The 27997-nt window shown below is 43.5% G+C and overlaps 1 protein-coding gene across 3 annotated transcripts in view; it reads right to left on the bottom strand.

Annotated features, from left to right (window-relative positions):
* The window catches only part of PDLIM7 (PDZ and LIM domain 7), a 155429-nt gene that overhangs the window by 89332 nt on the left and 38100 nt on the right, over positions 1-27997 (bottom strand). For all 3 annotated transcript variants that reach the window (XM_040344438.1, XM_040344436.1, XM_040344437.1), the window contains exons 3-5: positions 13061-13212; positions 12934-12964; positions 6040-6242 (exon numbers count right to left, since the gene is read on the bottom strand). In XM_040344438.1, the coding sequence (XP_040200372.1) occupies positions 6040-6242; positions 12934-12964; positions 13061-13212 (386 nt within the window). The remainder of the gene's footprint in view (positions 1-6039; positions 6243-12933; positions 12965-13060; positions 13213-27997) is intronic.

Raw genomic sequence — 27997 nt, 5'->3', positions numbered from 1 at the left:
GTCAGAAATACAAATCCTTTGGCAAGTAAAACAGCTCCCCATATGTACTTCATCTGGGTAGTTGGTAGTTTACCTGGAATTCAGCTTTAATACACAAGAGCAGCTATTTGAAAGTCTGAAAAAACATGATCTTCCTCAAAAGGTGAAATGTTGAAAAAGTAAAAACTTTATAAAAGCTGAAAATACATTTTCTGTGTTTTACCAATAAGTGTATTATTGCACCCATTTTAGTATTTTGAGAATTAGAAAATTAAAGCATAAGTTCAACTTTGTGAAAAGAAAATGCACATCTTTTTGCAGGTAAAAAATAAATGTGCATTTATTATTTTTATCAGCAACTTGAAAACATTGCACCCGCGATCAGCGGATCACAGTACAGTACACGACAGGAAGCATCAATAAACTACCTAGAGCGTTCAACAGCACCCTGGAAGTTCATTGAGAACTACAAGCCGACAGACGCAAAGTTCTCGCATTCGCAGAACTCTGTAAATCAATGGATGTGGCCCCACATTTTTTTTTTTTTTTTTTTAACCGTGACAGCAAGTATGGGGAGAAGATCTCTCACTCGCTGTTACAAAGGGGGATCAGGGGAGAGCCAGGGCTGCTGAATCTATGTTACTTGTTACACCCTGCATATGGATGTACCATGTAACATGTTATGAAAGGTGACGAAGAATGGCCTATTTTCAATCTGTTATTGTGACTCAATGACTAGAACACACATATGCTTGAAAGAAAACTGACATGAGACTGAAAAAGTGTGCTTTCACATCTCATAGCCTAAGGCTGCATTCACACCTAGGCGTACTGAATCGCGGCGTTTTGTCCCACGAATTGCGGCGGCAAATAGCGGCGTTTTGTACCGCGATTTGCGGCGACAAAACGCCGCGATTGTGAATGCAGCCTCACCCCCTCTATGGAGATGGTTCACATCTCCTATGCCGAACGCCGAAAGACGCCTGAAAAAAAGGTCCGGGACCTTTTTTCAGGCGGCAGGCGGCAGGCGTTCGGCGTGGAGATGTGAACCATCTCCATAGCCGACCATGTAAAATCACCCCTCCAGCGTATGAGGGGCGGCGTCGCGCTTCAGGCGTATATACGCCTAGGTGTGAATGCAGCCTAAAGGATGTGTGAAATGGGCTTCATTAGAAACCGATCTGATCGGGTGCAAATTTAAAATGTATCCAATTCACATAAATGTGAACCAAGCCTAAATCAGTGTTTCAGTAAAGGCACCCTTTAAAACTCTGCACAATCTCAAGGCACCCTCTTATGAATTGTAAGAAACTAAACTACCGTATTTATTGGCGTATACCGTGCACTTTTTTGCCCTGAAAATCAGGGCAAAAGCGTGGGTGCGCGATATACGCTGATACCCGCGCCGTGTTTGAATGCCTGCGCCGACATATACCGAGCGCAGTACACTCGGGTACATTCGGCCAGGCTCGGCTTTGCTCGTAGTCACGCTCTGTGACGTTTATGCGTGAGAAGCCGAGCCTGGCCGAATATACCCGAGTCTACTGCGCTCGGTATATGTCGGCGGAGGCTTCAAACTGAGAGCGGGAACTGGGGATTCGACATGAAGACAGCGCGGGAGAAGGCCGCAGACAGACGTCGGACCGGACGAGGCCGCCGATGGACGCCGGGCAAGACACCAAAACTGTAAGTAGTAAAATGTAATAAAAACATTTTTTTACAGGATTTTAGGGTCAAAATTAGGGGTGTGCGCTATACGCCGGAGCACGCAATACCCCGATAAATACGGTAATAGCTTTACATTTTGCAGACACATCCACGGACATAAGCCATCGACATTAGAGGCGATTTCTTTTTCAACGCAAACAAACTTTTGCACACTACTACTGACTAGTATTCCAAAGCATTTCTTCTTTCTCATTTTCTCTCCCGCATACAGCTAATGTGACCTCAGTACTGACAAAGAGGGGCATGGGGTCAAACAAGGATGCTGTGCAGGCGCCTGATGTTCTCCTTATCAACCAATGACGTCAGTGGTTGTTAGAACACCAGTGGCTGACCTACAAAGTGCCCAAAGTTGTAATGTCGCACAATGAAAACCTGTGGCTTTGTTTACCAAACAAAGCAGGTGTGAATCAAGCGCTGTCTTGTATACAATTGATGGGCAATTTGTGGCAATTTTTAGGCGTTTTGTCAAGACACCCCTGAAAAACCCTGAAGGCAGCCTGGTTGAAAAAGTCTGGTCTAGATCAAGCCTAAAGCTACTCTATTCTATGTGAACTTTTGCTTGCAAATGATCTAACCAAGGGAAAGTATTTTTCCATATAACATGCACATGTACTGTGCACAGCATGCCAGATGAGCTTGCCACAACCAGTATTGGATGGCAACATTTTCTTTAGCATTATAGATCTTAAATTACCCACTAAACAAAACATCTTTAAGGGCTTCCCAATACCTTTTCAATGAATAACTACCTGGCAAAGAAACAAACTACTTCCAAAAGGAAAGGTAATACAAAAACAGCGTGATGGAACTTCGAGGGTTCAGAAGAGGGTAACAAGGAGATCAGAAGCACCGGTAAAAAAACTATGAATGATCTCCAAAGTATGTAAGGCTCAGTTCACACTACCGCGACCTAAAAGTCGCACGACTTACAGGGCAACTTTGCCAGGTTACTGGCGACACGAGTGCTATTTCTAGGCACAAGTCGGATAGAAGTCGCCTTACTGTAGTACAGGAACCTTTTTAAAAGTCAGAGCGAGTAGTAGTAGATTAGTAGTGCTAATTAAGACAGCTCTCATTGACTAACATGGGATTTCACATGTCATGCGTCTTGGGGTCTCACAAGTCGGATCCCAAGTCACTGAAGTGAGAACCAAGCCTAAAACTGATCTCAAAAGGTGAACTAAATGCACCTGAAAGCAAACTGCATTCACCCATCTACACAAGCCTTAAAGCAGTTGTATACCCCGCTTTCACATTTTTACCTACAGGTTTTTTTTTGCGGGTATACAACCGCTTTAAGTCCCGTACACATCAGATTCCCGTTTTTTGTGGCATGCTAGTCTTGTGTCAAAAGTGAAGAGGTTACTCACCATACAAAAAATTTTGTATGACAGAATTCAACTTCAGAAGTGACGTAATGTGTTCAATAGTTTTGTATGTATTCTTTCGTTTCTGAGCATGTATAGTCTTGCTCTTACGGGTTTTTTTTCGGACGAAAACCGTACTGATTAAACAAAAATCGGACATTGTGTTCATGTCCAACAAAAATGTTATAGTCTGCACATCTAGCTTTTGCCGTACGAAAAATCAGAATCGGCTGTTGAAAGCACCATACTAACCATCTGAAAATCAGCAGATCGTTCATCATTTGAAATGTTACTTCCAATTTTCGTATCGTGTAAGTTGCAAGTAAAGTTGGAAGTGAAGTTTCAGAGCAGCATTGGGAGGATATAAGCAATGGCTCGTCAATGACTTATGTGTCCCCCTACACAGTCTATATATTTTTTTCTAAAATTTCTCCCATAGTAAGGCACCGCAAATTAAAGATACAATACCCCACTCTAGTTACTGTTCATTGTCAGCTCTGTGGACTTTCAATCCAAGTAGATTTTTCATAAGTGTAGTTCCCAAGGTCATCTATTGCAACTGTTATTACGGTTTAGAAATCAGTCTAATGCTGCGTACACACACACACGGAATTTACAACAACAAATGTTCGATGGGAGCTTTTTGTTGGAAATTCCAACCGTGTAGGCCCCATCGGACATTTGAGAGCTGGTTCTCAAATTTTCTGACAACAAAATCCGTTCTCATAAATTGTGTAGACAATTCCAATGCACAAAATTCCACGCATGCTCTGAATCAAGTCGAGACGGAAGCGCTCGGTCTGGTAAAACTAGCGTTCGTAATAGAGATAGCACATTCGTCACGCTGTAACGGACTGAAAAGCACGAAGCTGAAAAACACGATTCTCTCACCAAACTTCTACGAACAAGAGAAAAGGAGCACTAAGGGTGGCGCAATTGGTATGGAACTTCCGTTTTATTGTGCCGTTGTACGTGCCGTACGTGACTACAGTCCCTCCACACGCAACCACACGCACCCTTTTTGACTGGAATGGACCAGTCGTTTTTAAAATATTTATCAAGTTCTAAAAGCCAACGCATTTAGCTAAATAATAAATACCAAAGCATAGCCAGTTGTTTACTATCCAACTATCATTTACCATGGTGTCACAGGCAGTAATCCAAATATGAATGTTATGCAAGTTGCTCAAGTTACTTTGGTCACAGTGAGGCGGTCTATATTCCCATGTAAAATTATGAGAACCGTACATGTAATCTCTGGATATATCCTTATAGTAATCAAACATCAAAGAATGTCTTTACAATGTCATGCTTTAAAGGGATATTGAAAAAGGAAAAGCGGAAGTTGTTTTCGTTTTGGATGGAGAGGGAGAAAAGAGGTTAGAACCTCTGTTTTTGCTGTTTTTTGTGTTCTCAGTGGGGGGGGGGGGGTGTATCCATAGTTCCTCTCCCGGTGAGAAAGGGAGGGAAATCAAATTTCACTGCCCTCAACAGAAAAGGCGAGGGAAAAAATCCAAAGGAAGCAACATTGCCAAGGAAAGCTGTAAGGTGGGATTTCACCAACTTTGGGGAAATGTAATTTCCCGCCATGCCACAAAGGCCAGAAAAAATAACCTCTTCCCGCTAATCGATAACTAAAAAAAAAAAAAAAAGTTTTTACTAGACTTCCACTTAAAGGGGTTGTAAAGTTTTGTTTTTTATTTTCTAAATAGGTTCCTTTAAGCTAATGCATTGTTGGTTCACTTACCTTTTCCTTCGATTTCCCTTCTAAATGTTTTTTTTCTTTGTCTGAATTTCTCACTTCTTGTTCCTCCTCAGTAAGCTGTTCTGGCTGACTAACCCCCAACCGGAACGACTCGGATGATGGGGGCAAGCTTACCGAGGAGAAACAGGAAGTGAGAAATTCAGACAAAGAAAAAAAAACATTTAGAAGGGAAATCGAAGGAAAAAAGGTAAGTGAACCAACAATGCATTAGCTGCCTTAAAGGAACCTATTTAGAAAATAAAAAACAAACCTTTATAACCCCTTTAAGGTAAAATATATCAGACAACATAAATAATAATATCATTCTAGCTTTTCTCAAACAGGATGAAAACAAACAAGATTATATACAATATTTAATCATATACTCCAAAATGGAATACAACTTTAACATCTAGCTATAATTTAGCCCATTCGATTTAAAGTGGATGTAAACCCCAAATTTATTTTTAATAAGATTCATATCTGTTACAGCAAAGGATGTCATTTCATCTGTGCCCAGTCTTGCCACGAAGAGTTAATCAAGCTCTGAGCAATCCTCTTATCTTTCCTCAGTAAGATATAAACAGACACACAGAAAAATAGGTGTCTGTTTCCTCCCCCTTGCTGTGACTGATAGGTGATTTCCTTATCTCATGCACAAGCATGAGAGGGGCATTATGTGTACTTCACATCCCCCCTCCTTTCTTCTCCAGCTCTCCCAGGATTGGCTGCTTCACACCTTAGCATGCTGAAGTCATGCGGTGCCTTTCCTGGGTTTTGACTGGATGTTAGTGATCATAGGGCATAATCCACAAGTCCAGTAGAAATTCAGTGTAAGAAATATCTATACCTGGCCAAGGGGAGTGTAGAGGTGGGCGGGGAGTCTACTGACATCACAACTCCACCAACTGAGCCCTGGACAACAGACCTGTCCACAGAATCCGGGGTATTTCAGGGTTCCAAACAGCTAAAGGGGAGATATTTGACAGGTAAGGATACATGCAGGAGGCATGTATATCCTTATAGATCAGCACTATAGCAGCAATTTAGAAATGATGAGAGTGGGTTTACATCCACTTTAAGGCTCACAACAATTTAGTTTTGTTTTTTCATTTAATAACATAATTTGTTTCTCATAACAGATCTTCTTAAACAGACAAAAAAACAATAGTGTGTGCTGTATACAGTTCTAAAGACTCACTGCCAAAGGCATTCACATACCCGTTCTGATGCTGGGCTCGGGATGTTTGGTTGTTGGTATAGGACGGTGGAGGGGGGTTGTAAGTCACTGCCTTGGTGACCTGAGCTGCCCGAGAGTTGTCTGGGGGTGGTGTCCCGGCACCAAACGGCCGGGCGGTTTTGTTGAGAGCTGTGCTTGGTGCAAAATTATACTTCACGGCTTGGGTATCAGGAGTAAGCACACCCTTTGGAAGAAGACAAGGGGACAAACCAAGCATCATGCAGCCATACTGTGCATTCTGTGCCCCACCCCTCCCACCATCACTCACACAAATTCTTTAGGAATGGTGAAAATGTTATCAGAAAGAGAGAAGGACAGACAAGGTTTTAGTGCATGCAGTGATGCAAGTTAAACACAAAGGAACATAAATCCAATACAAAAAACAAGGGAAATTGCACATAAACTTAAAACAGGAATAAACTACAAATTATTCCAATTGTAATTTTTTATTTTTTTTTGAAAATGAAGAAAAGTTATTGGTTGGCAATAAGAGTTGTTTTTGTTTGTTGCAGCCAGCTAATCTAATGCTTGAGACCCATTTTTCACACTATGTACTGAATGAAGTCCCTGGCATAACAAAATGTCATATACAATTTATATTACAATCAGTAGCAATATTAGAGTAGAAATAAACACTTTTAAACTACAAGATACAATGCTTTATCTTTAACTTTTTTTCTAGTCAAGATGAACAAAAGTGGGGCAATATAACAATATTAAAAGGATAACTGACCCAGAAGATTGCAGGGAGGGAGGGGGAGAGAACTTCCGCTCGAGTTGCTCAGGCGGCCGGGCGAAAGTGGGAGCTGGGTACCTGTCAAAACTAGGTAACCACTCCGTGCCCCCCCCCCTAAAAAAATACATGCCAAATGTGGCATGTACGGGGATGAGTCCTTAAAGCATGAGTTTCACTTTTGGGTGGAACTCCGCTTTAACCACTTCAGCCCCAGAAGGATTTACCCCCTTAAAGACCAGGACATTTTTTGCAATACGGCACTGCGTCGTTTTTTCACTGCCAATTTCACAGTCGATCGACGTTGTACCCAAACAAAATTGATGTATTTTTTTCCCCGCAAATAGAGCTTTCTTTTGCTGGTATTTAATCACCTCTGCTGTCTTTATTTTTTTCGCTATAAACAAAAAAAACCTGCGTAAATTTTGATAAAAAAAAAATATTTTGTACTTTCTGCTATAATACATGTAAAATGTAAAAAAACGAAATTAATACATCAGTTTAGGCCAATATGTAGTGGGACTGCGACAATGCGGCAGATAAATCTTTTTTGGGGACCAGTGACACCAATACAGTGATCAGTGCTAGGTTACATAGGCAGATCCCCATCCTGCCTCTCTGTGGAGCAATTATGGGTGGCCTAGCAGACACCAAATCCACTGGACACGCGTGCACGCTCCCCTGGGGTGCAGCGGGTGCGCCAACGGTATCTCATGCACAAAACTACGTACAGGTACGACGTTTCACACAGCCGGGCCGTCCTTCCGCAGTATATGTGCGGTGGGCAGTCCGAAAGTGGTTAAGTTAATCTTTAAGCTCCTAGACCTAAAATTGGGCCTAAAAGCAAACTTAGCCCAAAAACTCACATCAACTCATAAAATGTACCATTTAGCCTAAGGCAACTTAATAATGGAAAACAAGTGTTAACCTAACCCCTACCCCCAACTTTCTCCTAAACCTATTAACTTAAACCTAACAAAATGGCATATTTCTGATAATACCATAAAGCAGAAAATTCGCCAAATCAAACACATTTTACAGGTAAAAATGTGTGGGAAGGGGAAGCTCTGCTTGTTTACACCCTCCACATTTGGCACTTTTTGGGGGAAGCAGGTACCCAATTTTGACAGGTACCGGCTCCCACTTCCTGATAGGATCACTGCATAGCAATCTGTGTCTTGTCCAGCCCCTCCTCCTTCCCCCTGCTGCCTTCTGGGACCTGTGCGTTTCCAAGACTACGACGGGACCATTCAGAAAGTGCTGCACGGCTCATGCAGTAGAAAGCCTTCCAATACCTGCACCCGAAGCCGGGGGATCCCTGGACAGGTAAATGTTCTTATATTAAAATTTAGCAGCTATAGTATTTGTAGCTGCTTACATATTTTATTTTTGTCAGGCTGGCCCTCCACTTTAAGGACCCAGTTCATGGAGCCCAAATAACCTGCGCTGAAATGTCGATGCAAAATGTTCCCCAAGCTCTCACATCTTTTATACCATATCTACAGACTGAGATCCTATTTGCACTATTCTTTTCTATTAAAATCATGGTGATATCCTAGAAAGTCGCCTTAAACCCATCATGCAAAGTACATAACAACGTACTTCAATCATTTTAGCTTTTATAAAGAAAAAAGCCCAACAAAAAAAGAAAATGTAAAATGAAAATCAGATTATGGCGATGTCAGGACTGTCTTTATACTGTTTAACTATTATATATCAGAACTTGAGATGTCCATTTTCACAGGATCTTAGGGCCAGATTCTCGTAGAACTGCGGCGGCGTAACGTATCCTGTTTACGTTACACCGCCGCAAGTTTTCAGTGTAAGTGCCCGATTCACAAAGCACTTACCTGTAAACTTGCGGCGGTGTATTGTAAAGACGTCCGGCGCAAGCCCGCCTAATTCAAATGGGGCATGTACCATTTAAATTAGGCGCGCTCCCGCGCCGAACGTTCTGCGCGTGCTTCGTTCGCAATTTTCCCGATGTGTTTTGCGCAAAATTACGGCGCTCCGACGCGTTTGTGAATGGCCACGTGCGTAACGTACTTACGCCGTACTTACGTCAAAAAAAAATATTCAAATTCGAAGCGGGAACGACGGCCATACTTTAACATGGCTGGTGTAAAGTTAAGCAATGAAAAAGATTGCTTAACTTTGCGACGAGAAAAAACAACGTTACGCACGCGAGTAGGTTCGTGGATCGCCGTAAATGCTAATTTGCATACCCGACGCTGGAAAACGACGCGAACTCCACCCAGCGGCGGCCGAAGTATTGCAGCCTAAGATCCGAAGGCGTACGAAGCCGTAAGCCTGTCGGATCTTAGCCAAAAGCCGTCGTATCTTGTTTGTGAATCACAAATTAAGATACGACGCGGCAAATTTGAAAATACGCCGGAGTATCAGTAGATACTCCGGCGTATTTGTTCTGTGAATCCGGCCCTTAGTCTCTGAGTGACAAAATGGAATAAGTTAAAGACTTCTAAAAACGTAATAGGTCAAAAATGTCTAAAGAAAACTCTTATATCCACCGTAACAATTGCCATATACTGTATGTATAGAACATACTCTAGCCCGGGGGGTCAGCAACCTGTAGATCGTGATCTACTAGTAGATCGCGGACAGGTGACTGGTAGATCGTGGTCTGGGCTTGCTGACCCACCATCCCAGAGTAGGGATGAGCTGAACACCCCCCCCCCCCCGTTCGGTTCGCACCAGAACCTTCGAACGGACCGAACATTCGCGCGAATATTTAGAACCCCATTGACGTCTATGGGACTCGAGGCGGCCTTTTATATAGTGTGGGGCGTGTACAAAAACCCCCCTGAGCCATAATTGGCCAAAGCCACCCTGGCTTTGGCCAATTATGGCTCTCCGTTTTTTGCAAGCTGTGATTGGCCAAGCATGCGGGTCATAGTGCATGCTTGGCCAATCATCAGCCAGCGATGCCGCAGTGAATTATGGTCTGTGAAACGTAACTCGAATTTGGCGCGAACGACCCATTTTGTTTGTATTTCGACGAACGATGGCACATACGATGTTCGAGTCGAACATGTGTTCGACTCAAATACGAAGCTCATCCCTATCCCAGAGCATCAAACAAAGTGCAATGCAGAGGGACTACCTGTAAGTTAGAGCTGTAGTAGGGAGCGATACTAACTGCACTCCACCTCTTATCCTGGCTAGCGGTAGTGGTGTCAGCAGCAGGAAAGAAGAGATCTTCAGGTCAGTGTGAAGCAATATACTAGGAATAATTGTTTAAGGTTGCTTTCACACTGATGTGCTGCGGTTTACCCACACCGTGGGTGTAGTGTACATGCTGCTTTCATGCAGGTTTGCTGCGCTTAGCCATAAACTTCCATTATATAAATGCCCATAACCCCAATCGCATTCTGCGATCCACCAATCAAAACCTACTCCAGATACCCAAAGCCAAATACAAGTCCAAAGGAGATCGAAGATTTGCAGTCCAGGGACCTCGCCTGTGGAATGCACTACCAACCAGCATCCAACTGGAGTCGGACCACTTGGCCTTCAGGAGAAAGATTAAAACCCATCTCTTCTGAGGTCAAGGGGTTCCTTACCCATGAAATGGATACAGCGCCCAGAGGCAATTCAGTTTGCATGTGTTGCGCTTTACAAGTCTCTCACTCACTCATATCCTTTGGGTTTGGTGCTCTTTCTAAAAGCGCACCACACCTGCAGAACATAACAGAAATCTATGGCAAAGCGCAGCTAACCCAGGAAAGTTTCAGATGTACTGTGATGTAGGTAAACTGCAGCACATCAGTGTGAAAGCAACTATATATATTAGGGTTAGGATGAAGGAAAAAAGCTGGGACAGCCGCACTCCAAAAAAAACTCTGCTGTGGCATGTATTTTGTGATTTTTAATTAAAGGAGGAGTTTTTTTTGGAGTGCGGCTGTCCCAGCTTTTTTCCTTCATCCCAACCTGCATTTTGATTGCACTGCCTGCACCCTTGGCTCGGACCACAGGAATCAGATTACCTGGTTCTCTTTGAGCGGTTACCCACTCTCTCAACTATATATATATAAATCTTCCCTTTAGAAACCCTTTAATAAAGTAGTACAAGATGTAGTAATCCAGACCAATCAATTAGATTTTGGATATAGCTTTGAGGCAAAAAAATAAATCTGATTGAGTAACCACAATTAGAACTTTAAGCCTGACAATATTTGTTCGACTGCAGTGAGGGAGAAAAAAAAATCCTTCTTCTTCCTGATGCCTTCACACACTGACCTAAATTGTTCACACTTTCTAAACTAAAGTCATATACTCTATTCAAAACTTCCCCTGATATTGTTAATTGTTGCCAATTTAGCAATCAGGTTGTCATGGTATCTCTATTTTGTTCTCATTGTCATATAAATTCACAACTATGCAAGAGCTCATCATAGCAACTGTCATTTAGCAGTCAACTAGAGATATATTTGTTCCACTATTAAAATTTCAGCAGGTGCATCAAACATGGTGTGCATCTGCTTCTTTATGTTGTAAACACGGCTAATTGGATGCCTCATAACCGCCAGCTTTCACTCTAAAAAGCTTAAATGCATACTTCAGGACAAGGTATTAAGTGCGGAGAGTTCTAGGATTTAAGATACTGCAAAAATTATATATATTTTTTAAATCAAAAGTTTATTCCGACGGAAACTCTGATCGTGTGTACAGGGCATAAGGCCTCATGTGCTGGTAAACGGACATTTAGGAGCAGTTGGGCATTTTTTTTGTTATCTTATCAGTACATGTACACAGGGTCGTTTACAGTAGTTTCTAGGCAGTTGAATTTAGAGGCTTTTTTAGAATGCAAAAAAAAAAAATGGTTCAGAAGCAGAGTTTAGAGAACCGTCATGCGCTATTTTTTTTTATATTTTTGGGGGATATTTATTGTAGCAAAAAGTCAAAAATATATATATTTTTTTCAAAATTGTCGCTCTATTTTTGTTTATAGCGCAAAAAATAAAAACCGCAGAGGTGATCAAATACCAGAAAAAGAAAGCTTCATTTGTGGGGAAAAAAGGACAAATTTTGATTGGGAACCACGTTGCACGACTGCGCAATTGTCAGTTAAAGCGATGCAGTGCCGAATCGCAAAAAGTGCTCTGGCCTTTGACCAGCCAAATGGTCCAGGGCTTAAGTGGTTAAAAAAACAAAAAGAGTGTTGGGGCTCATTCAAATTGCTATTTAAAGCTGTACACCACCCCAATCAGCATATTACTGTAGTATGTATGGCCTTGTGTTTACATTCTGCTGCGGCCACTCAGCCTATACAAATCAATGACAGGCTGAGAGGCTCTGCAGCTGTCTACAGCTTGTTGTCGACGATAGGGACAGATGAGATCCCTGGATACAGACAGGCTTGCGTACACAGTGGCTTATCGGTCTCTAGCCACATGTAATTTTTCTTTGACATGATTTCTAAAGGCTTCCTGATCACACTTGGCCATACCCACTGCAGAAATAGGCTGTTCTGAGTGTGTACGGTATGAATGTTTGGTATGGGCAGCCTACAGAAAATATGTGATTTTTTAGTATTGCTACAGTTCTACTTTAATAATCTATGAAGGAAGTCTGTGTTTCCATACTAAAGTCCCTTAGCTTTAAAGATATCTGTGATTGCATGTGCAATATCTTTTAGGAACTGGGTTAGCACCAAGTACACGTAATATGTTAGTGATAATTCATCTTCCTCAAGTGCTGTGTACCCATGAGATCACCGGAGGCATTCTAGCAGCTTAAAATAAACCAGCCTGTGTTTACCCCGAAGGGCACATGCAGCTCCAGGAATGCAGTAGAGGAGGGAAAGAAGGCAAATCATGCTGACAGCAGGCAGCAAGGAGTTTGGTGCCAGGCTAGCCACAGCCAGAGGCAAAGGGCCACAATATAAAGTAAAGGGGACAGGAGAAAGGTTCATTGTGTATACATGGAAGATCAGCAATAGAGAAAAAGCAGACAGATTGAAGTTCTACTAATAGAAAGGAAGCTAGGACAGATAAAAATACACAGATACAAATGGATAAAAATAACCACAGACTCAACTCCTCTCTTATCTCCCTCTCCTTCAGTAAGCATACAACACCCACGCACCATTCATCTATTAGTATAAACCATGAAAGAAACTTACCTTTGGCTGATTGCTCAATCCCAGCGAGAACCTGCAGAGAGAAAACAAATGTCATTTTATTCGCCTTTTTCAATGAAAAGGACTGCTGCCGCCTGTGAACAGTTATTACCAATCAGATGTTCATTACCTGCTCAGAACTAAAGGCAGCTTGTTGCTGCAGGCTCGGATCTTATTCTGGGCCTCGATGTGAGTCATATTTGTAGTGCTCTCTCCATCAATCTGTAATAACCAGTCCCCCACATTAACACCAGTCACTTCAGCTTTTCCCCCTGGTGTTAGCTGGAACAGAGAAGAGAACGCAAGGGTTAACATATCACGTTCAAAGCAAAGTATACTAAAGACTATTGTCAAGCTGTTTACACAATTTCTTTTAAACGGCCACAAAACAAATGAAAAGAGACTGATGTATTCCCCATCTACAGTAAGCAGCATGAATGGAGGAATCACTGCAGTCATTGTTTGGCCAACAGTTCTACCAATGGCTCAAATTTTAACTGATTCAGCAGGAACTGGCCGAAATGTGAGGTATGTATGCCCACCCTAAGAGCCGGTTCACACAGGGGCGGCACGACTTTGGGGGCGACTCAGAAAGACGACTTCAGAGGCGACTTCCAAAATTACTTCTGTATTGAAGTCAATGCAAGTCGCCCCGAGACGCCCCCAAAGTTGTACAAGAACCTGAGACTTGAGTCGCTCCTATTAGAACGGTTCCATTGAATAGAGCGGAGCGCGACATGTCAGGCGGATGAGTCGCCTGACGAGTCGCCCCTGTGATATAAGCCTGTTTTACCATGTACTTGTATGAAGTAGTATCCTGTTCTCTTTGTATTGCTTCCTTCGTGTGAAATCCCTGGTGTTCCTGCCAGTCCCACTGCTTTCCTATTAAAAACTGACCACACTAAGCAGAAGAACACAGCATGCTCAGTTCTCTAGCTATGCTGGGAACTCAGTGTGCTCTCCTCCAATGATCAGACTTCAGCTGACACACCTCCCTGCACATCCATTCATTGGGAAGCTCAGTGTACTGCTGTTTCTCCTCCCATATCTCTTATGTATATGAGAACAGGGGGAGTGTGATCACAAAAGGGGGGGGGGGAAGTATTTATAATGTTTTTTTTATATCTATACACAAATGTTTTGCCTTTAATTTCTATTTTAAACTAAACTGTTTTACAAGGTGAAGGTTTAACTTATTCACAGTAGCAGCTTTATAGGTGTTCTCTGAAAACAAGTAATCAAATGTAAAATATTCATCGACATTCATTGTACATCTACAAGCCCCCTGGAGGGAGACAGAAAAAGATAAAGAAGCAGCAGTTCCAGCAACCTGTGCATGAGCTGGGAAGAGGGCATTAGTATTTATAACTCCGAATTCTACAAGCTCAGCATTTCTGGAGGAGCCACATGACAGCACTGGGACACCCTCCCCACCTGTCTCATTTATTCACAATGATCCTTTTCCTCTGTCACTCATTAGAAACAGCCAGACCAGCCAGCAAGCAAGGCTCTTTTTTACCCAATGCAAACATTTCAAAACGCTAGAAACGGTAGAAAATATAGAAGACTCCATAGCTACTGAGAAAATAAAATTATAGCAACATACAAATTGTAAAAAGATGGAATAAAAATAGCAAAACAAAGATCAGTGCTCATGGCTCTTTTATTAAAATGCAAACAGGCAGCAGCGGGTAAATCCTCCCTATCAAAGAGCGCAGGCTTTTTTTCCAAGCATGGCGTACAAACACATAGGGCCAGATCCACGTAGATCGGCCTATTTTTAGGCAGGCGCAGCGTATCGTTTTTACGCTACGCCGCCGCTACTTTGAGAGGCAAGTGCTGTATTCACAAAGCACTTGCCTCTAAAGTTACAGTGGCGTAGCGTAAATCTGCCGGGGCAAGGGCGCGGAATTCAAATGACATAGATGTGGGCGTGTTTTATGTAAATTCTACTTGACCCCACGTAAATGACGTTTTTTCTTAATGGCGCATGCGCCGTCCGTGGGGGTATCCCAGTGCGCATGCTCGAAATCACGTCGCAAATAGTCAATGCTTTCGACGTAAACATAATTTACGCAAAGCCCTATTCGCGAACGTTTTACGCAAACGACGTACACAACGGAAAATTAGACACTGGCCCGACGTCCATACTTAACATTGCGTACGCCTCATAGAGCAGGGGTAACATTACGCTGAAAAAAGCCTTACGTAAACGACATAAAAAAATGCGCCGGCCGGACATACGTTTGTGGATTGGCGTATCTAGCTAATTTGCATACTCGACGCGGAAATCAACGGAAGCGCCACCTGGCGGCCAGCGTAAATATGCACCTTAGATCCGACGGCGTACTAAGACGTACGTCAGTCGGATCTAGCCCAGCTTCAGGCGTATCTTGTTTTGTGGATACAAAACAAAGATACGCCGGAGCATCCTAGAAGTTACGCGGCGTATCAATAGATACGCCGACGTAACTTCTTCGTGGATCTGGGCCATAAAATCGAAATCCTCCTCAAATAATAACGTCAGGTTGACAATTTTTCAATTACGGTCACAATCGATTTGCAGCATTCAGTCATGACAAAACTCCATGACAAAACTCCATAGAAAATGTAAGACAACCCTAAATGGGAACTAGAATTCCCAAGAGCCGTAATAAATTGGTGTGGTCATTCCCCATCAGGTCTGTCTACCTGGAATTATACCAGCCAGTGCAGAACATGAAAGAACGGACTGCACAATACATATCATCCTTTAGATCAGGGGTCTCAAACTGGTCGGCCCTCCAGCTGTTGCACAACTACAAGTCCCACCATGCCTCTGCATGTGGGAGTCATGTTTGTAACTGTCAGCCTTGCAATGTCTCATTGGACTTGAAGTTCTGCAACAGCTGGATGGCCGCCAGTTTGAGACCCCTGCTTTAAGGCATCAGTATCTACAGAAGTCCTGTACAGGTACCTTTTATTAAAATCCACACCTCACATAAATCATTAGGGCAAAAGCCAGCATTACCAACTACATTATTATTTTGCATACAAAGAAACTTCTTTATTTCCTTTAATAAAGAACTGCTGCCCTTAAGCTCCCTCACCCTAAAGCCTAAGCAGGGCTGGGATAAGGGGTGGGCAGGAGGAGAAGCTGCCCTGGGCACAGTGGAGCTAGGGGCACATTCTGCATTAAAAGTGGGGGAGGAGGTGCAGTTCCCCATCCTGGCCTGGACAAGCTGGTAGGGCTCCCCCTTCCACCTGATAATTCCTATTTAACAAAAATGCTTAACCACATGTGCTCTCATACTTGTATATACCTTATGGACCGAAGCAATCTTTACATTTCAGCTATGGACTTATGCATTTAAAAAGGTACTACACGGTGTGCACAATTATTAGGCAAGTGAGTATTTTGACCAAATCCAAATTTTTATGCATATTGCCCAACTCCAACCTGTATAAACATGAATGCTTATTGCAGGGATCCTCAAACTATGGCCCTCCAGCTGTTGTAGAACTACACATCCCATGAGGCATTGTAACACACTGACATTCACAGACATGACTGGGCATGATGGGAATTGTAGTTCCTGAACAACTGGAGGGCCGTAGTTTGAAGACCCATGGCTTATTGGATTTAAACATATCATGTGATGTGTATTTGAGTAATGAGGGAGGGTGTGGCTTAAGGAGATCAACACCCTATATCAAGCAGTGGTGGTGCGTCCATTAAGGGTGCACAGGCGCCGCCCCCTCTCTCCTGTCCACCCCCCTACATGACTAATGGACAGATTCATGCATTGCACATATCTATTCATGGCCACTGCTGCCACCCCCTATTCAGGCGTCCGGACCCTTTTTGGACACCGGGCACCTGAATTCCAGTGGCAGGGGGTGTTTTTTTGAAGCACCTGATTAGAGACACAGGCTCTAATAGGCTTTAAAAAAGGTGCACTATCCGTCACTACGCCCTGTCCATAGCACCCACCTTACAATTCTCGCCCCCAACTCCCTTTGAAAGGATGGTCCTGGCCGGATCGGCCCAAAAAGGCTTAATCTCAGGTATTTACAAAATATTGAATGCTTATCCCCTAGAATCCCTAGGTAAACATTCTTATATGACCCGATGGGAAAAGGCCCTCGGCGAGGTAATACCCATTGAGCAATGGCGGACTATCTGGTCTCAGGCAGCAAAGAGTTCATTGTGCACATTATACAAAGAAAATACATATAAGGTTCTCTTGTTCTGGTATATGACCCCCGATGTGCTTCATTCTATATACCCCGCCAGCTCCGACCGGTGCTGGAGGTGCCAGAGAGACAGAGGCTCCCTTTTCCATATTTACTTTGGACTGCCTGCTGATTGTCCCGTTCTGGACTGAGGTGCAGCAACTGTTGGGCCGCCTCCTGGACACACAGATCCCCATGTCCCCCAAATTCTTCCTCCTGGGCCTGTCCCCCCTGAGAACCCCGCTGCCCTGTAGAAAGCTATCACGCCATATCCTCACAGCTGCCCGATGCCTTATAGCTCTAAATTGGAAAAAATGCTCTCCCCCTGACCCGGGGGCCCTGTACGCTAGAATTAAAGACGTGGAGCTGATGGAGAGGATGACGGCCAGGATACAGGACAGGTTGGAGGCCCATGATGCGGTCTGGGCGCCTTGGCGTCTCCGGGAGGACCCACCGTGACCAGGTGAATGAGTTGACTCGATGACCCTTCCCTTCTCTTACCTCTTTCCCCCCTATTTCTTTTCTACCCTTTCTTTTCTTCTTCCTCTCTTCTGGGGGTACCCCTGAGGCCCCTTCCATGCTCGTCGTTTTGCAGTACATGTAGGCATATTGATGTTTTATGGTATTTTCGCCTTTAGCGTTGTGTTAGCTATTGCCTAGACTCATGCAAAAGGCCTGTGTTATGTATCACTTAACTACATACCATGCAGGCAGTTGCGTGCCTTATACTACTGTTTACCTGTATGCTGTGACATATGTTCTTGTATACTGTATGCTACCTACTTTTCTCTTCATTTATTCAATAAAACGTTATTTGAGAAAAAAGGTGGACTGCAAGCATAGAGTATTGCACTAGCAATCCACCCAGATTTGTTAGAAAAGCAAATCTTCATTTGCTTTAATAACACTGAACTGCCAATCAGGCAACGGAGGTCTAATACACGTTACCTGATTGGCTGAAGGCAGAGGCGCTCCGATTGGACGCCTAGCAAAACAGAACAACAGAGGAGGGGGAAGCATGGAGGACACAGGAGTGGTCCCACAACTTGTCGCCGTCACCCGCTGCCTGACCTGCCACTAAGACGGGGTAAGTCCTGGGCAGACAGCAGGTGGGCGGGGGTCACAGTGGTGGCATTTGATGGGCACAACTGGCGGCATTTGATGGGTATGAGTGGCTGCAGTTAATGGGCACGAGTGGCTGCATATGATGGGCACAACTGGCGGCATTTGATGGGCACAAGTGGCTGCATACGATGGGCAAAACTGGTGGCATTTGATGGGCACAAGTGGCTGCATATGATGGGCACAATGAGGCTGCAATTGATGGTTTTTTTTCAGTATTTTTCAGTTTGTTTGCGCCCCCCCCCTCCCCAAAAAAATGTTGAGCATCAGCCGTCACTGATATCAAGGTGTGCATAATTATAAGCAGCATATTTTTCTCAAATTTAACGGACTCTGAAAAAGTCAAAAATTGTAAAACATTTTTTTTTTTGAGGGATGCAGCACTCTTGAAATTTTTAAGATATTGGGGCCTGATCATAGACCCATTAAATGTTTTGTTGCAAATAGTCAACAGGGTCATAAGAAACGTGTTGAGAAAAAGAGACACAAATGAACTGCCAAAGATTTGAGAAGAATCAAATGTGAAGGAACCCATTATCCTCCAGTGCGGTCATATTCCAGAACTGCAACCTACCCGGAGTGCCCAGAAGTACAAGATGTTCAGTGCTCAGAGACATGGTCAAGGTAAGGGAGGCTGAAACCCAACCACCACTGAACCAGACACATAAGTTGAAACTTCATGACTGGGCCAAGAAATATCTGAAGACAGATTTTTCAAAGGTTTTATGGACTGCCGAGATGAGAATAACTCTTCATGGACCAGATAGATGGGCCTGTGGCTGAATCAGTAATGGCACAGAGGTCCAGCAAGGTGGAGGTGGGGCACTGGTATGGGCTGGTATTATTCAAGATGAGCTAGTTGGACCTTTTTGGGTTGAAGATGTACTCCACTCCCTACTGCCAGTTTTTAGAAGACAGACACTTTCTTCAAGCAGTGGAAAAAGTCTGCATCTTTCAAGAAGACCATAATATTTATGCAGGACAATGCTCCCTTGCATGCATTGAAGTACTCCATTGCATGGCTGGTCAGTAAAGGCCTTAAAGCTGAGGTCCTTTCTTAAAGCGGAGGTCCGGTAAAAAATAACACTGCTAACACTGTAGCTGCTTACTTTTAATGAGGACACTTACCTGTCCTTTTTGCCAGCGATGTCGGCCCCAGCCGAGGCCGATCCTCGATCCTGGCAGCTCCAGGCGCCGCCATCCACAGTAAGGGAAACAGACAGTGAAGCCGTGCAGCTTCACTGCCCGTTTCCTACTGCGCATGCGGGAGCAGCGCGGCACTTTGTGAATGGGCCGGCTGCTTTCTGGGATACACACAGTTCCCAGAATGCAGCGCTCCCCATTCACAAGAAGAAACCGAGTGTAGGAGGAGCAAGAGGATCCACCGCGGAGGATGAAGAGGCATATTCGGGACTTCCGCATAGCAACAGCTATTTCGGGTAAGTAAATTAAAAGTCAGTTGCATCAGTTGTGTACAGAGGCTGAGCCGGTCCAGACATGTGGGCAGATCCGGACCCAAGTGTCGCAATCTTGCAAAAGCCTGGACCAGCTCTGTGACATCAGCAGACAGTGAACTTCAGCCCGCTGTCTGCTGAAAATGGGTCACAGAAGTGCACATGAATCAAATGTCTAGAGATTTGCAGATTAAAAACTAGGCAGAGCTTTGTCTTTTCTGAATTCCATCATTCTAATGAGCGAAGACATCCGCCATCAACCCTCTATCTATTACATTCATGTTTTTCACGAATAAGCTGACTCACAGACATGTAACTTAGAAATACAATCCATACATTAAAACACCATCTTTCAAGAGTTTAACACACAGTAATACGATTGTAAATATCATACTGATCTATTTTCTATGTGTTGTATCTAAAAAAAATATATTTAAAAATGATACATTATTTTTAAGACATTATCCTCAAGCGCCCTATGAGAACAACAGTGAAGCTGATCATGGCAGCCAAATGCTGTTACGGTGGGAGATGCCTGATGACTGAAAAGCTTTCAACAAGTGAGCCTGGCGAACAGCCCCAGCAACACAAGACATTGAAAGGACAGATGTACTGTGACTTTAACGTGTGATTCTTAAAGCATGCAATGAGTGGGTGGCGGGAATAGGAACAAACTGTACACATCGCTGCTTCCAAAGGAAGATATATTATTAGAAATCATATTGCTGTGCTAGAACTGGAAATCTTGTTCACTGAACAAAACACCAAGATTTCTGCATGTCGTCATCGTGGCCACACTGACACAAGTATTAATTACTGGCACAAACACAATCAGAATGTGCGCCCTAATAATTAATCCAAATGTGACAACACAGACAGTCTATAGTAGTGCTGTACACAGGAGTAATTAAAGTGCCCATAGTGTACGAGTACATTATCAGGCTGACCTGTGCAGGTGACATCTTCCCAGCCAGTACTCCGACAAGAAGATCCCATCATACCATGATTACACCAATCTTTTTAGTGTATTGTTACTAGGACCCCACTATTCGCATTGAGATTTGTTTACATAGAACCTCAAGGCTCGGTTCATACTAAATGCTGATGTGGCTCCCAGCAGGAGTCCTGTGCACCCCTGTTCACCGTCTCAGGTCCGATTTAAGCCTGAACTTTGGGCTGAATTTGGACCTGAAATGGACCAAAAGACGCACAGGGCTCCTAAGAAAAATATGCACCGGAGCCGCATCCAGTGTTGCCAACCGTCCGTCTTTTTACGGACAGTCCGCAAAAACGGGCACTTTTTTCCCATGTCCGTAGATGCCTGCAGCAACGGGAATGCGTCAGTTAAAAGGTCAAATCGCATGATAAGTCACATCCTATTGTCGGCAATGGCACTGTTCAAATCTGTGCGATGCCGACTTTGCGGCGTCGCAAAGATGTCTTTAACATTCAGCTTTGAAGCCGTGTGATTTCAGATGAAGTCGCACAATTTCAAAGCCGCATTCAATGTGAATGAGGACCAAGGCTTAAAGAGGGGAAAAAAATATATTTAGTGCATACCTGCTAAGTAGTGGGTGCCTAAAGGCATTTATTTCTGCTCATTGAGATCACAGTAACCCCCTTCCCCTCCATCCAAATAATGATTTTATCTTCCCGTTTCTACAGAAGGCCTAAAGCCTGGTACATACTTTAAGTTTTCTTTTTTTTTTTCGTTCAACCCTGAGGGCTGAACGAAAAAAAAAAATGAGGAGCTCGCTGTACTATGTGATGTTAGTACAGCGATCTCCCAGCTGAGATATTGTGTTTTGACAGCTATCCAGAATCTTCCACTGGAGGATCTTTTGTTGTGTAAAGCCCCTTTCACACTAGGCGGATCCGTCTCAGCAGGAGATCTCTCTGTGGATCTTCGCTGAGCCGGTGGATGACAAGTCCTTCTCTGCTCACTGAGCAAGGAGGGGCTTGTGCAGCACTGCTGTCTCCTATGGAGAGATCTGATGAAAACGGACTGTATGTCCGTTTTCATCAGATTTCCCCCAATCCGATCTGCCATGGAAGGATGGCGGCGCATTGCCATCCATCTGATTTTAGCGGATTGGATGTCAGCGGACGTCCATAGAGATGTATGGAGCGGCCGTTCAGATCCGCCGACAAATATGACAGGCGAACCTGAACGGTCCGACTGTGTGAAAGGGGCCTTAGGGTTCAGTTGAAGCATGGAAAATTAGAGGGATTTGGTAGAGTATGAGCGGAGGGACATTGGGGTTTCTGCATCCATAGGGTTGTAGAAGAAAGAGAAGACAAAATGTAGTAGAAAAAGTAGGACCTTTCAGGAAGGAAAGGGGTCACTTTCTCACTTCACCATACTGTAAGTCCCCTACTTACAAACGAGTTCCATTCTGGGAGCTTGTTTATTAATCCAATTTGTTCGTAAGTCAGAACACAAAGGCAAAGCATGAGAGATTGCTGCACCAACATTGCTTGTGTTGGTACAGCAATCTGTCAGTTTTTTTTTTTGCTCTGTCGATCCCCGCTAAGCAGGCAGATGACAGGTCGGTCTCTGCACTCTGTGCAGGGACCGACCTGTCAAAGCGCCGCTCTCCCCTATGGGGGGATCGGATGACGATGGAACGTGCAGTCCATTGTCATCCGATCCAACAGACAAATGGAAAAGTAAGGTTTTCCTGTCATACTTTGGCAGGTCGGATGTCAGCGGGCATGTCACCACTGACATCCGTGGCTCCATAGAGGTGCACGGAGCGCCCGTTCAGGTCCACCTAAAAAACTGGCAGGCGGACCTAAACGGGCCGCCCGTGTGAAAGGGCCCTTACAGGAGTGAATTTCCCTTCCTAGGGGTAGATTTCCTCTCACTTCCTGTTGTCTCCCTCCATTTTTAAGACGTTTGTAACCTGGGGGCTGCCTGTATGTGTCCAAGGTGGGTTTAGGTATCATGACAATGTTAGCTGACAGATGCACAGCTGAAATGAGGTTGCTCTTTGAGAAAATTAAAGGTTGCAGTTAATTTGGGTACAAGAATGTCAGAGAGCTTTGTAAAACAAGGGAGTGTAGCTATCTGGACATGATCTTTTGTTTGCTTTGACAGATCTGATGGCAATGCATTTCCTCTGTGATGTCAGAGTTAAGCAAGAAGAGGTATTGTTCCGGGATGCTTTGAAGAATTCTTCCATTATCTTTAAGGAGAGGGCTGTTTAATCAGTACAGTTTTCGTGCAAAAAAACAAAAACAAAACATCCAAATGTTTTATTCTGGTGTAGAATTTTCATAACTTTAGTATCCTCTTTAGCAAAAAACAAAACAAAAACAGACAATCATTCGTCCCATAAGCTCATTGTGTGTACCAAGCATAAGCAAAAGGCATTTGTATAAAATTCACCATTATGGTTCTCACGCAATTCTTCATGCAAAAGGCAATTTGTGTACCATAGTCTGCAATTATCCACCCAAGGACAAGTTCATGTAAATCTAGCATTTCGATGTGTATTTGGCACTGGCTGGGTACTGCATGTGTTTATCTGACAGCCCAACAGAAAGGAATAAGGCTTTCATAGGAGCACAGTACACACACCAGTTTACAGCTTGGCATGACCTTCCATTCCATACTATTTTATATGCTCAGTCACTCTGTAGCTGTGTCACTGACCCCCACAATATGTTCTACTTCATACTTATAATCAACTACACAGCACAAGTGCCTACCATCTAATTTGTGGTACTGGTGACGCAAGTCCCATAAGCAGACGCTGATTCGCAATAAGGACCTCCTACTTCACGGGCCAACTCTTTAAAATGGGTGCGGGGGTGGAGGAAACTAGACCTATTAACAGGTCTCCTGGCAACAATTCCCTATTTCACTTGAGCTGTGCCCTTGTCTTCTGGGTTCTAGCATTGCTTGTCTTGAAATAGCTCTGCGCAAAACAGCAACCTGTTGTGCTCTGTGCAACCAAAGCTATTTTAAAGAACAGTCAGCAGGGAAGTAAAGCAAGGAGAGGTGATCTGTAATTACTAAAAAAGCACAGTGCTTTGCTTCAACTTTGCTGTAACAAAATGTCACAGACTTACATACACACACACCCCTGCATATAATCGAATTCTGTAAAACAAGACATATACAAATGTTCGATAACACAAAATGTTTCTTTTTTGATCCCATGTTGTAAGCGAAAAACCATTAAATGCTAAAAGGCATATTAATATGCATTGGAAAGTTTGCTGCCCATTTTTGCTTGGCGAAAAAAGGAAAGCAGTGCATATCTTGCCGAGACAGACACGTGTAAGGGTCCTTTCACACATGCGGACAGTATGTCCGTATTTCATCCAGCCATTTTTGGATGAAGAACAGACATATATGTATCCCTATGGGATAGCGGGTGTCAGCGGATGAACATCGGTCCCTGCTATGGTCGGAGAGCGAATCAGATGAACATGGACAGACGGCCTGTGTTCATCCGATTCCCCCATAGGGGAGAGCGGAGATCTGACAGGGCGGTCCCTGCACAGTGTGCGGGGACGGCCCTGTCATCTGCCACCTCAGCGGGGATTAACGGATCGATCCCCGCTGAGCAAGCGGATGATACATGGGATCCGTACATGTGAAAGGGGCCTAAGGTTAAAGGGCAATTCCGATCAGAGGAGATGCAACTGACCTAAAGGGCTGCACAAAATTCATATTAAAAACAGATTTTGACTCTCCATTGGAGTAACAATAATTAACAATTCCCTATTGATACATATAAGACAACATTGGTCTACGTTTCGCTTGTTGCTTTCTCAGGACTTAGGCCGCGTACACGCGGTCAGACAAAACCGATGAGAATGGACCGAGGTTCAGTTTCATCGGTCCAAACCGACCGTGTGTATAGCCCATCGGTCTGTTGTCCTTCGGTCCAAAATTTTAAAACATGCTTTAAAATCGAACCGATGGACCGCTGCCCGATCGGTCCAAACCGATGGTTAGTACAGAAAGCATTGGTTCAAAAACCTGCGCATGCTCAGAATCAAGTCGACGCATGCTTGGAAGCATTGAACTTCGTTTTATTCAGCACGTCGTGTGTTTTACGTCACCGCGCTCTGCCCCGATCAGTTTTTGGAACGATGGTGTGTACGCACATCAGACCATCAGGCCACTTCACCGGTGAACCGATGGAAATGGCCCGTCGGACCATTCTCATCGGTTTGGAACGATCGTGTGTACGCGGCCTTACTGTCACATATCAAAGAAGAGGGAATTGAAATGGGCAGAAACCTTCAAATGCGCGGCATGCCTCATAACTACCCTCTCCAGGCCGGTATATGAAAATGATTGGATCACTCCAGAAAAAATAATGGACAGCGCTAAACGTTTTTAGCCTAGACAGGTGGCCTTGAGTGTCATGCAGGGAATATACTACAGGACAGTTGCTTCATTTATCTGCAACATATATGTAGAGATGTTGATGCAAAGGAGCCCAATTGCAACAGTCAGAAAACACACTAATCAGCATGTAATGGATTCCACTGTTGGTCAGACCATACACTTAATAGACAAGCAACATCCCATGATGGCTAATCTGTCATGATACGTCCATACAGCCTGCCACCGTTTTTTGGTCACCATGTTTTTGGACTCATGTTACTTTCCTTTCCCAGCTAAAATATTGACAGATTTGGATCGTAGCAATAGTGTACATACCTCACTGCAAGTCACAAACTGGCATATATTTTAAAAGATATACAATCTTTTTTTTAAGAGAAAGGAAGATATACTGTACAATCTTAAAGCTGAATGACTGAAAAATCTACGTGACTGTAGAAAAGGTGAAAATATAATAAAAGCCCTTTAATTGGTGAAAAGGGCAACATATTTACAGTATGTGCATTCATCACTTAAAAAAAATATATATATATATATATATAACATATATAACATGTAACATATATATAACATGTATGCACATTCATGAACAGTCAAATTGAGTACAGGGTGAAATGTCATGTAAATGTATTAGCCACTCTCCTCTCTTCCTTCCTCTGCTGAGCTAGGGCCGTGTTAGGATCTAAACTTCAGTGGTGCGTCATTTCTGCTGATGTAATAGGATCATTTTACTTAGCTGGAACCGATGTCCGTCAAGGGGAAGGAAAAAGAAGTGCAGCAATGATAATAGCGGGACATGCTGATGATGCTGGGTGCCTAAGCTTGTACATTTGTATTTAATCTGTGGGAGTGCTGAGGACAGTTAGAACACTCTACTAGATTAGAGCTATTGCAGTGGTCACCATTAAAAAGGAAGTGGCATGCTGGCTGTAAGAACTGGCAGGATCAACAGGTAATAATTAATAAAGTCCAATCAGAAACAAACGGACAAAAAAAAAAAAAGCTGTGTTTACTGACTTAAAAGTTAATTTTATATTGTTTAGGTTTACATATTTTTTAAATGCATTTTGAAATGCAACCAGTGTAGGAAAGAGGTGACCAAGTCCTACTGTACACAGTGACAAGTTAGGTCACCAGCCTGGTTCAGCAGGTAAAACAGCTCCCTTATAGGTTTTCTAGCTTTGTATTTATCTGTTTGTCCAGATCTCAGCTTCACATTTTATCTGGATTAATAGTTAAAAGCGATATTAAAAGTGATTGTAAAGCCCCCACAGTCAATAGCTTCCTATTGGGGCACTGGAGCCAAGTCACAGCTCTGTTTGTTTCCATTCAGACACAGTCCTGATCCGGCCCCGTCCCCGCTCTCCCCTGATTGGCTGACCGACTTTGATTGACAGCCGCGGGAGCCAATGGTGCCGCTGCTGTGTCTCAGCCAATCAGGAGGAGTGTCCCCGGACAGCTTATACATTTGTGAACATCACCGGAGAAATATGGGGCTCAGGTAAGTAATTAGGGGGGGCTGCTATACACAAAAGGCTTTTTATCTTAATGCATAGAGTGCATTAAGATAAAAGAAAAACTCCTTTAAAAGCCAATCAGGGGAGTCCACAACCACAACCATGTGCAAGCTCCAATGTGCAAGCTCCAATGACTCATTAGCCTTTACACGACTTCTATTTTACTCAGAGTGGCTAAACGTAGCAGTAAAGCAGTGACAGAAAGAGTTTATTCTTCTGGGGAAGAGAGAATCAAAGTTAACGTGCTGATTTGCCTTGCAGGAACAAAGCATGGATTAACCTTTAAAGTGAATGTAAAGGCTTCCTTTTTTTAAAACATGTTATACATACCTGCTCTGTGCAATGGTATTGCACAAAGTGGCCCCAATCCTCCTCTTCTGGAGTCCCACGCTGGCTCTTTTTCTTCTTCGTGCACCACCACAGGAAGACACTTTCTATGGGGGCACACCGGTGGGCTTGTGCCTAAGCCGGGCTGTGTGCGTCTATAGACATACACAGCCTAATTTGACCCCGATACCTCTTTACAGGATTTGATTGACAGCAGCAGTGGCTCCTGCTGCAGCCTCTGTGCCTGTGTGAAAAAGGGACAATATATATAATATATATATATATATATATAAAAAAACTAACTAACACAAACTTGTGCTTTAAGGTTGCTATTGGGGGGGGGGGGGGGGGAGAGATGACAGACCTACTCTTTCTCAACCCACTGGCTCTGAGAAGAGCTGCCCTTAAAACAGTCTTTGAATAGAATTTGCTGTATTGTTGTTGGAATTCATCATGAATTAGCCTTTTGTGTTTTCAGCAACATTTAATACTGGCAACTAATGGATGTGTAATGAATAATTAGGCAGAACATTGAATAAATAAAGCAGACTTTAAAAACGAGCTATACCACGGTGTAATTCTAGGTACATAGGAAAGATACTGGAAAAACAGGAAATGCATCACTGAACTGACTCATTTCAGCTAAACTTGTATGACAGATGGCAATACTGACACATAGTGACAAAAGCTCAATGTATGTGAATTGCACACTGCATACAATGCTGAAGAACAAGGAGCAGACACAGACGCAAAGATTAGTCACCAATGGGTTCAGAAATGTAAGAGAAGCATACCAATGTCTGCATTTTTGGAGCTGAAATCATGTGTGGCCTGTATTCTAAATTCTGATCAAGTAAACCTGAATATCTGAGCCAAACATTCTCCCATGTCACCCATGACTGTTCTAGCCTGGACACCGAGAAGATAACCAATGGAGTTCTTGTGTGTCAGTAATGTTTTATCTTCTTACAGCTTCAATGTTAACACATACGCTGCAAGAGAGGCAGTTTGGTAACTTTTCTATTGTTAATAAAATTAGTGTTAAAAAGTAAAACACTTTAATC

The sequence above is a fragment of the Rana temporaria genome, chromosome 3 (genome assembly GCF_905171775.1).
Source record: "Rana temporaria chromosome 3, aRanTem1.1, whole genome shotgun sequence".
Classification (NCBI taxonomy): domain Eukaryota; kingdom Metazoa; phylum Chordata; class Amphibia; order Anura; family Ranidae; genus Rana; species Rana temporaria.
This window is presented reverse-complemented; position numbering and strand designations above follow the sequence as displayed.